Source organism: Danio aesculapii, chromosome 5 (assembly GCF_903798145.1).
Source record: "Danio aesculapii chromosome 5, fDanAes4.1, whole genome shotgun sequence".
NCBI classification, from domain to species: domain Eukaryota; kingdom Metazoa; phylum Chordata; class Actinopteri; order Cypriniformes; family Danionidae; genus Danio; species Danio aesculapii.
The window spans coordinates 31,134,254-31,149,485 of NC_079439.1; the positions used below are offsets into that span (position 1 = coordinate 31,134,254).

General features: G+C 34.3%; 1 protein-coding gene across 1 annotated transcript; it reads left to right on the top strand.

Moving 5' to 3' along the window:
- Positions 1-3,193: 3,193 nt before the first annotated feature.
- On the top strand, positions 3,194-15,232 carry f11r.1 (F11 receptor, tandem duplicate 1). Its single transcript, XM_056457908.1, has 10 exons — positions 3,194-3,388; positions 5,655-5,714; positions 8,659-8,775; positions 8,872-9,012; positions 9,165-9,367; positions 9,476-9,578; positions 13,926-14,033; positions 14,128-14,140; positions 14,246-14,306; positions 14,447-15,232. Exons 1-10 carry the CDS (start codon positions 3,346-3,348, stop codon positions 14,477-14,479), a joined length of 882 nt encoding a protein of 293 aa, XP_056313883.1. The 5' UTR covers positions 3,194-3,345; the 3' UTR covers positions 14,480-15,232.

Sequence of the window (15,232 nt, forward strand, 5' to 3'; positions counted from 1 at the left end):
TTAGTAGTAGATTACATTGCTTTTACAATCCAATGATGATTAAGCATAGTTGTTTAAAAACATTTTATATAACATGTATAAGATGTGTAGTATTAATGTGTAGAATTTTGCAGAATGTTGAAAACCGGTAGCCACTGACTTCTATAGTATTTATTTTCCTTCTATGGAAGTCAATGACCACTGGTTTACAGCATTCTTTAAAATATCTTCCTTTCTGTTGGAGAGAAGAAAGAAACTCTAACAGGTTTGGAACCACTTGAGGGACAGTAAAGGATGACCAAATTTTTGTTTCACTTTAAGAAAGCATTGGATATGCTGGACTCACAGTGAAGGACTGCAGATTCACTAGAGAATTTGCTGCTATGGCCTTCATATCTGTTTATGAAGGTTTGAAAAATGTCATGTTTTGCTGCTAAATCCACACATTTTGCTTTATTTACATAATCAGAAGCCTTATGTGATATTAATATTGTGAAATCTATCAAGTACAGTTGATAGTTCACCTAAATTTACCCACTATTTACACACCCTCAAGTAGTTCCTAACCACTATGACTGATTTATTGGATGAACACAAAATAATATATAAATGTTGGAAACTGGTATTAACTGTGATTCATATAGCAAAAATACCTCAGTGGTTAGCAGTTTCCAACATTCTTCAAAATATCTTTCTTTGTGTTCAACACGAAGTAAAAATATCTAAAATAAATCAACCCACAATATCGATTAAGTGACAAATGAGCAACGCTAGGTAAAAAATATTGATCCATGCAATGTAGAAGTACCTCAAAGTTAGTTTATGTAGAATTAAGCAACTAAACTTGCAATCTCTGACTCTGTTCATTTTCTTTCCTGCTGTGTTTATGACTAACTGTTTAGTCCTAGATTATGTACATAAATACTAGTGGATAAATTTTGATTGGGTGAAACCACACAGACCTAAAAATGAATAAAAACAGACCTGGCTCTTTAGCATTTTAACAAACTAGCAAGGACTTAGCATTGTTCCTCAATCTGTTAATGTATTTAAAGCTTAAGAGCCAAAAATGACTTATAATTATACAGAATTCTGCTACAGTAGGACAAAAAATAAAAATCAATGTTAAATACTAAGTGTAGTCTTTTCAAAATAAGAGTTCAACCGAATATATAAACATCAGAAATAAAAACTTCCCCCTCAAGCCCAAAAACGTGACCTATAGAAGCTACAATACATCTCCTAAAAATTCATCAGAAAAATCAAACGTGTATACATGACCACCTATTTACATGTCAACAATACATTTGAATTTCAATATTGCCATTCAACATGATGTAGGAAAAGGGGAAATAAGGGCGTTAGAAACTATTATTCTTAAAGACAAAAAAGAGAACCTGTTATTCTTTTTGGTGCCATCTAACTAACACTAAGTTGTGTGGGAAGTATAAATTGAGACTTGTTGCATATTTTAGGTCAGAAAAAAATATGCAGTGGCAGTAAATGAATGATATTCTGTTTTCAGCCTATATCTTGTTCAAGAAAAGTGAAAAAAAGACAAAGACAAGCAATAAAATGTGAAGCAATATTGTTGTAATAATTTAAGATTTTCTATTTTTAAAAACACATCTGGGTTGTTTAGTGTGATTAGTAGAACTTTTTTGTTGTAAAGTGTGTCTTCATACTTTGTGGTAGTGATTAATAAAAAGATCTGTGTTGATTTTAATTTGTGTGGTGTGTTTACAAAATATCTGAAATTAATCTTGATCTGCTTTGTCCACTCATAGGCTCAAGCATTGGCATATCTTTGTTTATAAATCTATTCTGGGTTTGCACCCCTCAAATCTCCAAACTTATAGTTATAAAAAAAACCTGTCTCTAGCTATAGCCTTCGGTCTCGGGAAGTTTATTTATTGTCTGTACCAGCGGTGCATACTAAAATAGGAAAAGGGCTTTTAAGTAAGCAGCACCTTTTGCATGGAATAACCTCCAAACAAAGTTGCCGTTTAAAGAGTTGGTTTCACTACATGCTTTTAAAGATATTTTAAATGATTTGGAGTTTCAATGGCCTGTAGATGTTCTGAATAGTTTTTAACTGTCATTGTATGTGTGTTTTGATGGATGAATGATGTTACCTGTTATTTGTTGTGTTTGTTTGTTTGTTTGTTTGTTTGTTTGTTTGTTTGTTTGTTTGTTTGTTTGTTAAACCCATGTGAACTGTATACTGCCTAATCTTGACCAGGACACTTATAAAATAAATCTTTATCCTCAATGTGTTTTTGCTGGTAAAATAAAGGTTATAATAATAATAAAATTATGAAAATATGTACGCAAATACAGAAAACTTCTCTTTTTAAAATGACATTTATTTTCTGTATTTAGGGTTAAGAAGTAGACAGAAAAAAACTCTGAAGATCAAACTCATGATAATATTTTCTTTTTAATTTTGATACTGTCTCTGTCCAACCCTACAGGAAATGCCACACCATATTTACATAATGTAGTTAATATGCTTTGGTCAGGTGGTGCCTCGGTTGTTTTCTGCTGCACCAAACATTTAGTAATTCTACAGGTGAAAATAAAAGCACAACAGCGCAATGTTAAAAATACCAGGCACTTTCATTTTCACACTTGAGTGATTTCATTCATTCAGAGCAAATGTGATGATTTATCAACTGATTTTGATAGAAACTCAAGTTGATGACCTTCTGGTTATTTCTAGTTTCATTTGAATTGTTAATCTCATTTTATATTCTCAGCTGTGTTTTCTTGTGTGCCCTTATGAGGTCTACCTACATTCTCTCAGATAAACACTGGTGTAGGAACAAGATCAACTGTTTTTCACATAGGCTACTGTAATAATGTCATTTTATAATGAGATGTTTAAAATGTATGAATGTTGGACCTGATGTTAATAATATATATAAACAATTACAAACTAATCCTTTTTGATAGTTACTATCTGTAACTTATGCTTCTCCACACCCTCCCTGTTTCTTCTAGATCATATCATGTTGGTTACTTACAAAGTAAGTATACAAAATTCTCTATAAGGGTGTTATTCGACATTAAAATTGAATTTTTTTGTGTAATTTCTCTTCCTTGCACCTGAGTTTACTTTCATGACGTCATACACCGGGGTGTCATGGTGCAGACGAACCAACCAATCACACACGGAACAGGTAAACACAGTATCGCTCAGAAGGGCGGATAGTTTCAGCCTTCCGTCTTATCTGGGCTCAGCTTCTTGAGGGCACAGCAAATACACAGCTACATCAAAGTTCAAGTAACATTACATTCAATCGGTGATTTGGTTTTCCAACAAGGAGACTTTCTGGAGAACTTTCGTATCATTTTGGAGTAAATATGTTGACCTTCGTCTTTTTGTGCTTCTCTCTCTCCGTCACAGGTAAAAGTTCATGTTTTCAGGGTTTGAATCATTTGTACTTTTCATTTTCCAGTATACGTCGTGTCATCGACTGCTGTCTTCCGTGAGCTTTTCAGTCAGAACTTTATATTTTAAAACAGTACAGGCATCGGTTAAGTTAAGCAAACTACTCAAATAACGTTTTTTTTCAATCTTTTAAATGTTAAGCTGACTTTGTAACCGCTTGAGCTGTTTGTAATATTTGATGACTTTATTTACATTCGTAAGCAACAACTCAATGAACCGAGTCAATTTTGTTATCGTAAGGGGAACTTGTTACAAACCAATGCTTGTATAGCAAATTTATCTTGCTTTGTAATTTTATCGCAAGTTTTGTGCTGAGCTTGAGAAGAAACAACAGTCTAATTATCACTGTATACACTGGAAAGAAGGCCTTTCACGGCTCATCGATATCACCTGGAGAACCTGTATTTCCACCTCGCCCAACCCCCATCCGAAACCCGAGATATATCTAACTGGGGAATTTACAACGGATGAAAGGTAACCCCGGACGCGTATTCAAATAAACAGTTTGGTCGTCGTTTAATAAAGCGAAATTATTATATTGTAGTATTGAACGTTAATCGTGCTCAGCCAGTGACGATAACAACGGTTAATTGTTGGTAAGTTAGAGCTGCGCGCGTGCGCGAACAACATCCTGTTCAGCAACATGAGAATGTGTTGCGAATACACATTATTTGGGTATCATTTGTTTACACGCGTTATTCATAAGCTCATAAGCTAGTCACTTGAAAAATTGTTCAGCTTTTTGATGGTTCCTCACTGACTTTACATTAAAAGTCTTTGTTGTTGTCATGATTTTTCCAACAAGTCTGATGGCTTTTAAGGCAAAACTGAAATAAAAAAAATGCTTCAAACACCTGTCAATTTTGAGATTGTAATTGAGGCTGTTTATAGTTTTGTTTCTGAATCCTAGAAGAAATACCTAAAGTTCCTAAATCTTTTTGAAAACGTCAGAGTTTCGTTTTCTTTTGGTATATTTTACAGTCTATGATTTTAACACGCTTTTATTTTGTCTATTTTCTTTATCTATATTCTATGTTGACATTTTATTGAATTGTATTTATAGGCGCTTAATGCTGAGAAAAGCACCAATGGTTTCATTGTAATTTCACATGCAATGACAGTCTAGTCTAAAATTTTGATCTTTAAACATACCACTTTAGAAAAAGTAAATACATTTCTTTTCAGCAATTCTTAATGTACTGGTTAATTGTCATTGGTATCTTGCCTTTAAATAAACATGATAGTTCCTCCTCTTGATCTTTCTCTTGAAAAGTTGTACAGCTATACTGACATGTTTGTTACAAATATGTCAGTTGGCAGTGTGCTGTAAATATAAACAACTATGTCTTCAACTTTTTACTCTGAGATGGTCATTGTCTGAAACACATTAGATGCTATTCTGAAACATTTACAATTGTGCAAGCTGTAGAGAACTTTTTACATGTGGTGTGTGTGTTCACCTATGAACTACTAAGAAATAATTTGTCTATAGTACTTTAGAAGAATAATTAACCTTATTTTCCCCACAAAAGCAGATAATTTTGCAAAATTAGTTACTGTAAATGTTCTTCCATTGACATTTATAGCCATACAAAACTGCTCATTCTGCTTGATGTTATTTTGCTTTTATATTATTTAAATTTTAAAGTATTGTCATACACACTTGTTTGACCATTTGCTGCCATGTGTTACTTTTATTCATTTGTCCAAAGCAAATGAATCAGAGGTCACAATACAATTTCTGAAAAGAGCTTACTTCCGCATTGCAAAATAAGATGAACATAAGGTTTCTTTAATTTAGCTTCTTTCAAACTGGAAAACAGCAGAACACAGGGCACTACTATGGGGTCCATAGAAGGATTTAAATAAATTGTTAAAGAAAAAGTTAGGGTAAAATAAGTAACTAACTGTGCAAATATATGAATACATCATATTCTGTAGTTCTAAAATGAGTAAAAATATTTAAATGATATTTAAATCACATTTATAATATTGTATATTTTTAATGAATTGTTTTTTACACAATTGACTATATAGATGCTTTTTATCGTTTAGATTGAGGATCCTGTGTGTCATCTGTAATCATTTAAAGCAGGAGTTTTTAAGATAAAATTTTAGCTACTCTTTTCATTTTTATCCTGATGATCTTTATGAAGTTGATGTTTGAAAACAATTCATTTTACTGATGTATTTAATGACTGAATCATTCTCTCTCTTTCAGGCATACATGCTGCTTTTCAAGTTACTGTTAGTTCTCCAGTTAAAGTGAAAGAGAATCAGGGTGAGTTTAATTTTGTATTTCTTGACCCATTTGTTTGTCTTTCACTTATAATTTTTATTGAAATGTATAATTGACATTGGTCTCACAAGAATATTGATGACAAGATCTCTTTTCAGTAATTTTAGTAATGTTCTGTCTCCTGATCATTTTGTATCTTGCTGTATTGGTATGAAAATACCAGACTCTACAGATTTGCTATTTTTTTTTTTTTAGATTTTTTTTTTCTAATTAGTACTGTAACAAAAGTTGGGGAAAGTCAACATGAGAGCTTGAACAAAAAACTATCCACCGACGTTCCAATTAGGGCTGGTCGATATGGCAAAAATGCAATCTCGATAATTATTGTCCATGTTGAAGAATAACGATAGGTTTCGATGTATATAAGTTGTTAATGCTTCCAGGGGCCTGTTTCAGAAAGGAGGTTAATTGAAAACTCAGAGTATTTTAACCCTGAAATGAGAGAAACTCTGGGTTTTCCATTTCAAAATGGCAGGTTTGTCAAACTGGAGAAAGCAGGGTAAGTCAAGTCTGTTTCTGAAAGAGAGATAACTTTAACTCCGAGTCAGTTACCTTTCCACCCACCTACAGTATTTTAATGCTCATTTTGGATATGCGCATAAAAAAACGATTGATGGAAACATCATGATGCCCATAACTTTTGAAAATACGTTTAAAATACTTTTATTCTGTAAGAAAAGATGCTCATAAACTGCGACGGAAACCCTTTTACAAATTCCAGTATGTGCATTAAAATAAGGTTTGTTATAAGAGATCATATGATGATAAAAATGTGTGCGATTGGACTAACCAGCAGGCTGAGTACATTGTAAAACATCTTAAATGTTGTTTTGGTCATTCTAAAATGCCACCGTTTCAATATTAATGTTATTATATTATTAATGACCTCCAGATCGTCTAAAGCATGTCAAGAGCGTCTGTTCTCCTCATGGCTTCGTCTCATGGCTTCAAACGCCCCCACGCGTTCATTGTGTGTCAGCATTGTTTTCTGAGGCGCAAGTACATTTATTAAATAAAGAAAAGATTCACACAGCTTCTTCTACCGCAGTAAATTTTGTTTTTACTGTTGATATTTGGTGCCAGTTAATCAGGAAGTGATTGTTCTCTTGGATTCATTGGACAGAAATGCTTTATTCGCATATCTTTTATGCGTTATACCAGTTTTGCTCATAAATTTAATCAATATTTTAGAAACCTAGCCTACATTTCAGTCACACAAAGAACAAATTCACGCACAAGAATGGCTTGTCCTTTTTTTAATAAACAATTAGCTTGAATTTGCAGACTTTCGACATGTACTGTAACTAGATTAATGGAATTATTTGTTCTAAAAACTATTTTTTTAGTTCTGCTTGCATTCTAAACGTCATATCAACCTCTATCACTTGATCAATCAAAAAAGGCAGACACACAAGTGCACATATCTATTAAAACTGATCAACGTGTATAAAAAAAAAAAGTGGGAACCTTAAATTAAACATTTCCACTCAACATTAAGCTAAGGTTATATGAATTTTTGTTTTGTCAAATTTATTGTAGAAACTATGCAGTAGCCTATTTTATGTCATTTAATGCAATTACATCTGAGATAACTTCAAAATTACAGCCAATTCCCCACCTTTTCAAGGGAAAAGTTAATAAACGTCACGCATTACATTATTTTTTTTATTATACTTATTTAAATACTTTAACTTAGCATGAGCACATCAAGTTCAGCTTGAGAAAGAAATGCTGATTTCTTTTTTTCAGATGCCAAGGTCACTTGTAATGTCTGCGCTCCATTGATAATGTCTTTTTATAGTTGCGGTGTATGTGCTTAAAGCTGCGGTCACACTGGGGTTTTCCTCCCATAGAATTCCATTTCATACGCATGCGAATGCGTCAGACCGAAAACGCAAGGTCATGCGTCAAGTTTCGCATGTCGCTGCGGTGCAAAGTTCAAGCTTGGTGAACTCTGACCTGCGAAATCGCATCACTTGACTGAGTGAGACCAATCGAGGATCAAAACAGGACCTCTCTGGACAGAAATTTAAAACATGAACCAATCGCTGGCTTTTTTTAATGTCTAATCATCTTGTTTAATCCCGCCCCTTTTCGCAGCGCTGTACGACAGAATTTCACAGTGTGACTGCAGCTGTGACCGTTGCTCTACTCAAAGTCGATTGACCTAACTTAGATCAGCTGTTCTGAAACCGAAACCTCCTTACTGAAACAGGCCCCAGATTTAAAAGAGTACCACAACAATGACTGAAGCCACAAAAATGAGAGGGTCCATTAAATGGCTTCTCATATTTTCCACCAATAAATTTTCGGTGGCTTAAAATTTGGTACATCTCTAATATCAACACAATTTTAGATTCACGTTGTTGCACATTCCTGCTGTGTAATTGGCTCTTAGATCAATATAGAGCAAAAAAGTCCAGAGCTTATTATTGGTATTGACAATTTTATCACGATTCGATAAAATATTGTTTATTGGCCCAGCTCTAGTTCCAATTACATAACATGGATTTAGTGTTATATTTTATAGTATTATTAATCATTACTATTAATTTTATTTTATTGGTTATTAATATTTACCCTTTTATTACCTTATTTACCTGATTATTGTAATTTTGTAATAGTTTTACACTTTAATGTTCATTGTTTGAGTAAATGATGTCTTTGCAAATGATTGTCATTACATTCTTACTCCAATACTTTGAGTTTAATTAGTGACTGTTTCAATTTAAGTTGCTCCCATAATTTGCCCAAGGCTTCATGAGATAAAGCATAAAAACCCAAATGTTTTGCACTATTGTGTAGCATTACAAATGTAACCGTCGTCTGGCCCAAAATCGTATCTGCCTGTTTTAGCTGAATCATTTTTTGACACTTCTCCATATTTGCACAGGAAGTTAAACAAAGCACTACTGTTTTCTTTTAGGAATTGACTTGCAATGTTCCTACACTGCTGACTTCGGAGCAACACCCAGAGTAGAATGGAAGTTCAAGGATCTCAAAGGCTCTCAGACATTAGTCTACTTTGATGGCAAGCCAACTGGTATGAACGCAAGTTTAAAACCTTCTATTGTCTGTTGATGTGTCAAATGAGAATAGAACAGTGAGATGTAGCATTTCTGTTTTGTTTTTTCATCAGGTCAATATGTAGGACGTGTCACCATGTACACTGGAGGACTCCGATTTAGCAAAGTGACACGAGGAGACACTGGAGACTATGACTGTGAGGTGTCTGGAAATGGTGGATATGGAGAGAATACCATTAAACTCACAGTTCTTGGTAAATCAGATTGAGTTATCCATAGTCTTGCTACCTAATAGGTTACTCTACATACAGTATGGCATGAGAAATCACAACCCTATATAAGCTGCAAAATGTGGGAACTTATCATTTATGTTGTTCAAAACCTGTTATCTTTTTCTCCACTTCAGTTCCTCCCGCCAAGCCCGTATCCAGAATTCCTTCCTCAGTCACAACAAGCAGTAACGTCCGGCTGACTTGCTTTGACCCAGTTGGCTCTCCTCCATCCACCTACAAGTGGTACAAAGACAACACCCCCCTCCCTGACGACCCAACCAAGTTCCCAGCTTTTAAGAACCTCACTTACAAGTTGAATGTTTTCAATGGAAACCTGGTGAGCGTTCATTTTCAATACGAGAAAACATGTAGTACTATATATTGCTATATTTATTGTTTATTACTATAGAATCACTTTTGTAATTTGTTTTGCTTGTGTGATCAGGAGTTCCCGAGTGTGTCTAAGATGGACACTGGCTCATATTTCTGTGAGGCCAGTAATGGAGAAGGTGTCCCTCAGCGTGGTGATCAAGTGAAGATGGAAGTCCGTAAGTAACTTTTGCTGTGTCACAGTTGGCATGCTATTTGTAACTCTTAACACTAGAATTAGAGTGTTGCAAATTATAAATTGTTAAACTTATTGTTTCAAAAGTGAAGTGTACATTCACACTCTTTTGAACTGCTAATATTGCCATAAAAGCATTGCAAGAGGATTTGTTTACACAAACATTATGGGTCTACAAAGACCAATGGTTAATGGTGCAGTAGGTGATCTGCCAGAGTGCTAACATTAGCATAATAGCTTTGAAAATTTTTGTCCCTCCCCTGCTGTCCAAAGCCACACCTACTTAAGCCATGAAGGTGCACCTAATAGATGATGATAGACAGCCTTATATAACACTAGATCATGTAATTCACCAGTTGGAAAACTCTATGGAGACACGCACTTTGTCCAGCGGGTGCAGGAATTATATTTCCCCAAAACTGGCATTGGGGTAAAGTTGGTTTTATATTCGCACATTCGGACTTGATCATTAATTCTAAATGGTAAAATCATATAATCATCTGATGACTATAAAATACCACGTTGTTCATAGTCAATGAAACAGTGCTAATGATGTTTTGAAGTCATCCTACACGCTATTTCAGACTCAATATTCATAGTAGCGTTAAGCCTGGTTTCTACTTCTGCGTAGAGTGATTTGCAAGACCCACGACGCTTGCCTTGCACGTAGCTGTGCATTTATACTTCAGCGTGTCTGCTTGTGTTGCTCTGCAATAACACTTCCAAAACGCTAGCTGGCAGTGAGGTTTTTATGTTCCTCTGTGTCGAGTTTCTTCGCTGGTGTTTTGTTTTTTCTTAACGCTACCTAAATGTAGAAGTGGCTCATACTCGCTCATTTTGAGGTGGAAGCTGGCGGATGTGCAACAACTTTAATGATAAGGTAAACTCAAAACAACAGTTTCCATCTGGACCTCCTTCAAGGGACTCGACACTTGTAGGTAAACAATCGCTCCAACGGGTGAGTGCGGCTCTCGGTCCCGCTCACACTCATCTGCGCTACCAAGCTGACCAATCACAGAGCTTGCGCTACACATTGTTGCGACTGCCACGGTAAGGACTAATGCGACCACGTGCAGGCTGCACCGGAGCATGCGCTTGGCACAGAAGTATAAATCAGCCGTTAGAGTGGGAGGGTGTCACAGGCTGTCACTGTTAAAATATATAAACGAATGTGCCAATATAAATCAAACTTCATCTCAGTAAAGCTGGTTACGTTAAAAAAACACTATTTGCTTATGTTTTGTTGTTAAGGAGTGCTAAAAACAGAAATTTCCTGTCATCGAGTGAATTTTTTTAAATGTATTTTTATATATATATATTTTTTCCATTTTCAATTGTGCTTGCTAATCCTCGTACATCGCTTGTTTTCATCTCCTTTTACACTTGAAAAACCAAATGAATCCTTAGCTCTATTAAACTGACTATATCATCAATGCTGTAAAAGGTACTCCATAAACTTGAAAATAGTCAATCTTTCATTGGATGTTTACAGTGGCTAAAAACACCTCTGTGCATAAACCCATTCATCAAAAAGAACAAAATCTGCATGAGCTTTGCGTGAATAAAATAGTTTTTAAAACAGATCTCTAAAAGTATTACTTTAGCCATGGTATCACCCTTCTGATCATGGTTTTGAACTGCATAACGTCATTTCCCTCAGGATTTAGAAGAGTTCTGATTCTGCATTTTTGGCAGAATGTGAAGAGCCTTAACCAGCACAACAAAAAGGTTTCTGAAGACAATCACCTACTGCACCTTTAAGCAGAGTGGTTTAGATTAAGTGGTTTGATTTGATGATGATGATGATAATAATAATAATAATCTGATATCCAACTTGAAGAACAAACATTACGTGAGTAAAGTTATCCTTGTTATTTTATCAGGAATAACTTTTATAAATATATGTTTGGTCATTACCTTAAGTACACCTGTATGTAATTGGAAGAATAGATTTCTATACATCACCTGTTGAATTAGTAAATTGCTAAAATAAAATGAGTATTCATATTTACCATGGTAATATTAATAATTACAACAACAACATGGATCTTTAGTTCTATTTGGATGGAAATTGTTTCTCAGGAGGATGTAAGTGATTTTAACTATATACAGGGAGTATTTGGTGACTTGGCTTCTGAATCCAGAATGTCTGTGTTTATCCTCTCACAATCTGCAAGCTCATCTCTGGCTGGGTTATCTACTTTTTTTTTGACCAACACAGAGATTGTGTGGTGATTTTAATTGTCATTTGACTCCACATCTCTGAGTTTGTAATGGAGATCTTTCCTAAAATCTTTTTGGATTCATGGTAAGTTGCATCAGAAAAGCAGCATCTTGTTTACTAAAAATAGACACTTAGAGTACAGTAGAGTTACAGTAGAAACTTAATGTCTGTGCTGGTCAAAAAACATTAAGCAACTTAGCCAGAGATGATTTTGCAGCTTGTGAGAGGAAACACACAGACATTCTGGATTCAGAAGCCTATAGTCACCAACTACTCCCTGAAAATAGTGAAAATCACTTGCAGGCTGCTGAGAAACAATTACCACACCATTTTTTACTTGTGTCTTAAAGAAAAATGCAATGACACAATCATCTAAATTAAAAAAATAATGCTATGATAAATAATGCAAACCATTGCAATAAGTGTATTGTGATATGCACATTTGCGACATTTTGATCTTTTGCACAGCCCTGATAATTGCACCAACACTGATGCAGATGCCCATGTGAATCTAGAGTGAGGTTGATCGGGGTTAGAGCTGAACTTAAATGCTAGCATTTGACTGAGCACACAAATGATCATTTGAGACACATAGTTCTAGGTTTGTATAATTACAACCAGACATCCACCCTGAAATTATCTTCGTCTGAGAGCAAACCTAAACTCTCTGTATAACTAGAGATTTTATTTCGTTAACAGATCGCCATCCAAATAGGACTTAGTAAAATAGAAAATCTCTAATTAGTGAGAGTGGTGACACAGAATGCTTTCTCATAAGAATATAACTTGCCTGACAGAATGAGTGAGATGAATTTCCATCACAAGTTGACATCTTTTTTCTTTAACTGCTGCTTTGTATGATACTTACTATTATTTAGTATTTATTTATTATTTATTATTTATAAATGTACACTTTGTAATTTTTTTTTTTTTTTTTTTTGAGACACACGATCTGATTCTATTTCTAAGCTATAATGGTTTTAACATCTTTTAACACCGTAAATCTTTTACAAGTTTCATATTGCAATGCATGGTTAACAGTACAAAAGCAGTGTTAAACTTGTTCAGAGAAGGGTTACATGAGTTCTGCTAATCTTGTTTACAAATTACAAGTGTGCAAATTTCCTTGAGTCTGGGGATTAAAATGTCGGACTGTTGAATACTGTTAAAATCACTGACAGAGATGCTGAGGAATCCACTCAGTTTGAACAAGTATAAGCTTATAATAAACGTAATATTATTGTGTGAATTAGGGCTGAGTGATTTGGCCTAAAATCCAAATCATTTTAACTCCATTACGATTAATGAACGATTCTTTTATTTTATTTTTATTTTTTTTGCCTTCATTGTTTACTGATAAGTTTTACACGTTGAATATGCTCCTATTACAAGTGAGAGATTTCTGAATGAATGGTGCATTACATGATTTTAAAATAATTGAAGGAAACCCAAACTATCTACCATCTGATTTATTTATTGAACATCAGCATTAAACAACTGAAATGAAAACACGCATTGCCAAAAACAAACAGTTACTTTTTTTCTTATAAAAAGTCAAAATAAATAACTTTTTCATATTAAAAGTAGAAAATAAGCAGGATCTCTTCTAAATTAAACAACACTTGTGTATCCTGTAAATAATATTTTAAACTGTGCATTTCTTGCATCTTCTGTAAACAAATATTTTAATGTAAATAAAAATTGTAACGTAATGGAAAATGTCATCTCAAGGCATCTCTGTAGTGCAAAGCATCATCAATGTAGTGCAAACGTGTGACGTGTAGTTAGAATTTTTTTTTTTTTTTTTTTTTGAGAGGTGTGGGGGTATGCAATCTTGCAAAGGGTGCGCCAGACCATTCCGGTGCATTCAAAGCAGAAGTATAAATCAACCTTAACAGAGCAGGGTCACGTAACTCCAATCACTGTAGGGAAAACAAATGAAAAAATTGTCCGGCAAAAAATAGATTGATTTATAAGTTCTGAATGTCGATTTTTGATTTATTGCCCAGCCCTAATGTAAATATCTTTTATAATTTGTGTTCTTGGTGTAAATCTTGAAAATATTAGTTCTCAAACAGATTGAGTTGAATGTGTTCTCTGTTAAAGGTGATCTGAATGTTGGAGGCATTGTTGCGGGGGTTATCGTGGCTTTGCTGGCAGTAGGTTTGCTGCTCTTTGGTCTCTGGTATGCCAGCAAAAAGGGATATCTGCCAAGTAAGTTCTCATTATAATTAGAAATTCTAAATGGTTAACTTTTATTCAGAACTACTTGACAATTTGTTTGTTTGTTTTTTTCTTTTCCTCACAGAATTGTCTGAAAAGTAAGTGTAGAATTGTGTTTTTTCTTTGACGCATGAATCTTAAAGCTATATTTTGCATTACCAAACTCCTGGATGTAACTAAATGATATAAATGATCTCTTGCAGAAAACAGAAACCACAAGCTGTTTATACACAGCCTCAGACAGATGATGTGGATGAGGTTAATGTAAGTACAACAGATGTTGCTCATTGGTGTAAATGATATTATTAATGTAATTCTTCAGTGTCTTTTTTGTAATTGTACTGCCTAAATTGTGTCAATTGTAAAATTTATACTCACAGTTTGTTTGTTTTTGTCTCTTTCAGGGGTTCAGACAGAAATCCTCTTTTGTGGTGTAGCCTGTGCTGATCTGAATGAAATACCCTGACGATTTGTTGCCTAGATAAATATGTTTATTCTGCATAGGTTCAAGCAAATCAGGATTAGTGTATATGTGAAAGGTGTGACTTCAGAGGTGCCGCCGTAGATCATAGAAATGTCTAAAAAGCTTTAAAACATGTGAGGTAGATTCATTTTGCAGATTTGGTTTTAGAGCTGTAAAATCTGTGCGTCTCTCATTTGCAGAAATGATTAGAAATGTAATTTATTGAAGTATACGAGTCATTTGTGAGTGGAAAACAAATTTCATATAGTTTAACATTGATCCTTCTATTCATGTAATTTGCTCTGATTTGTTGCATTTGTATGGATTGAGGTATCCATTTAATGTGATTCTGCACTATGAGATAAACTATGGGTGTTCTCCATTCAGGTTAAACAATCCCCTATGCCCTTCATATAAACATTTGCTGTACATTTGCAGTCATGATATGTTGTTCTTTTACTTCGCTGTTACTTCTTATGATGGTTTGCTCTGTTTTTGTGTTTTATACATATTTCATGAAATGTAAATATAGCTTTTTAAACTTTTATTGCATTTTTGTAGGATTTTAAATCATGCTTCATTGACCTCTCTGACTTGTTCATGTGGTAACATATTACCCCCCCCCCCCCCCCCCAACCCTCCCTTATTTTTCGTGTTTTCTTGTTTTAATGTCTGACCTGATCCAATTCCTCCAATAAATTAAACATGCTAAATGTAGTTTATGCAA

Bases quoted from the DNA above. Each gene is read 5' to 3' on its own strand.
- f11r.1 (XM_056457908.1), top strand. From the start codon at position 3,346: ATGTTGACCTTCGTCTTTTTGTGCTTCTCTCTCTCCGTCACAG. The intron at 9,013-9,164 runs GTAAATCAGATT...TCTCCACTTCAG, and splicing joins CATTAAACTCACAGTTCTTG to TTCCTCCCGCCAAGCCCGTA. The intron at 9,579-13,925 runs GTAAGTAACTTT...TCTCTGTTAAAG, and splicing joins TCAAGTGAAGATGGAAGTCC to GTGATCTGAATGTTGGAGGC.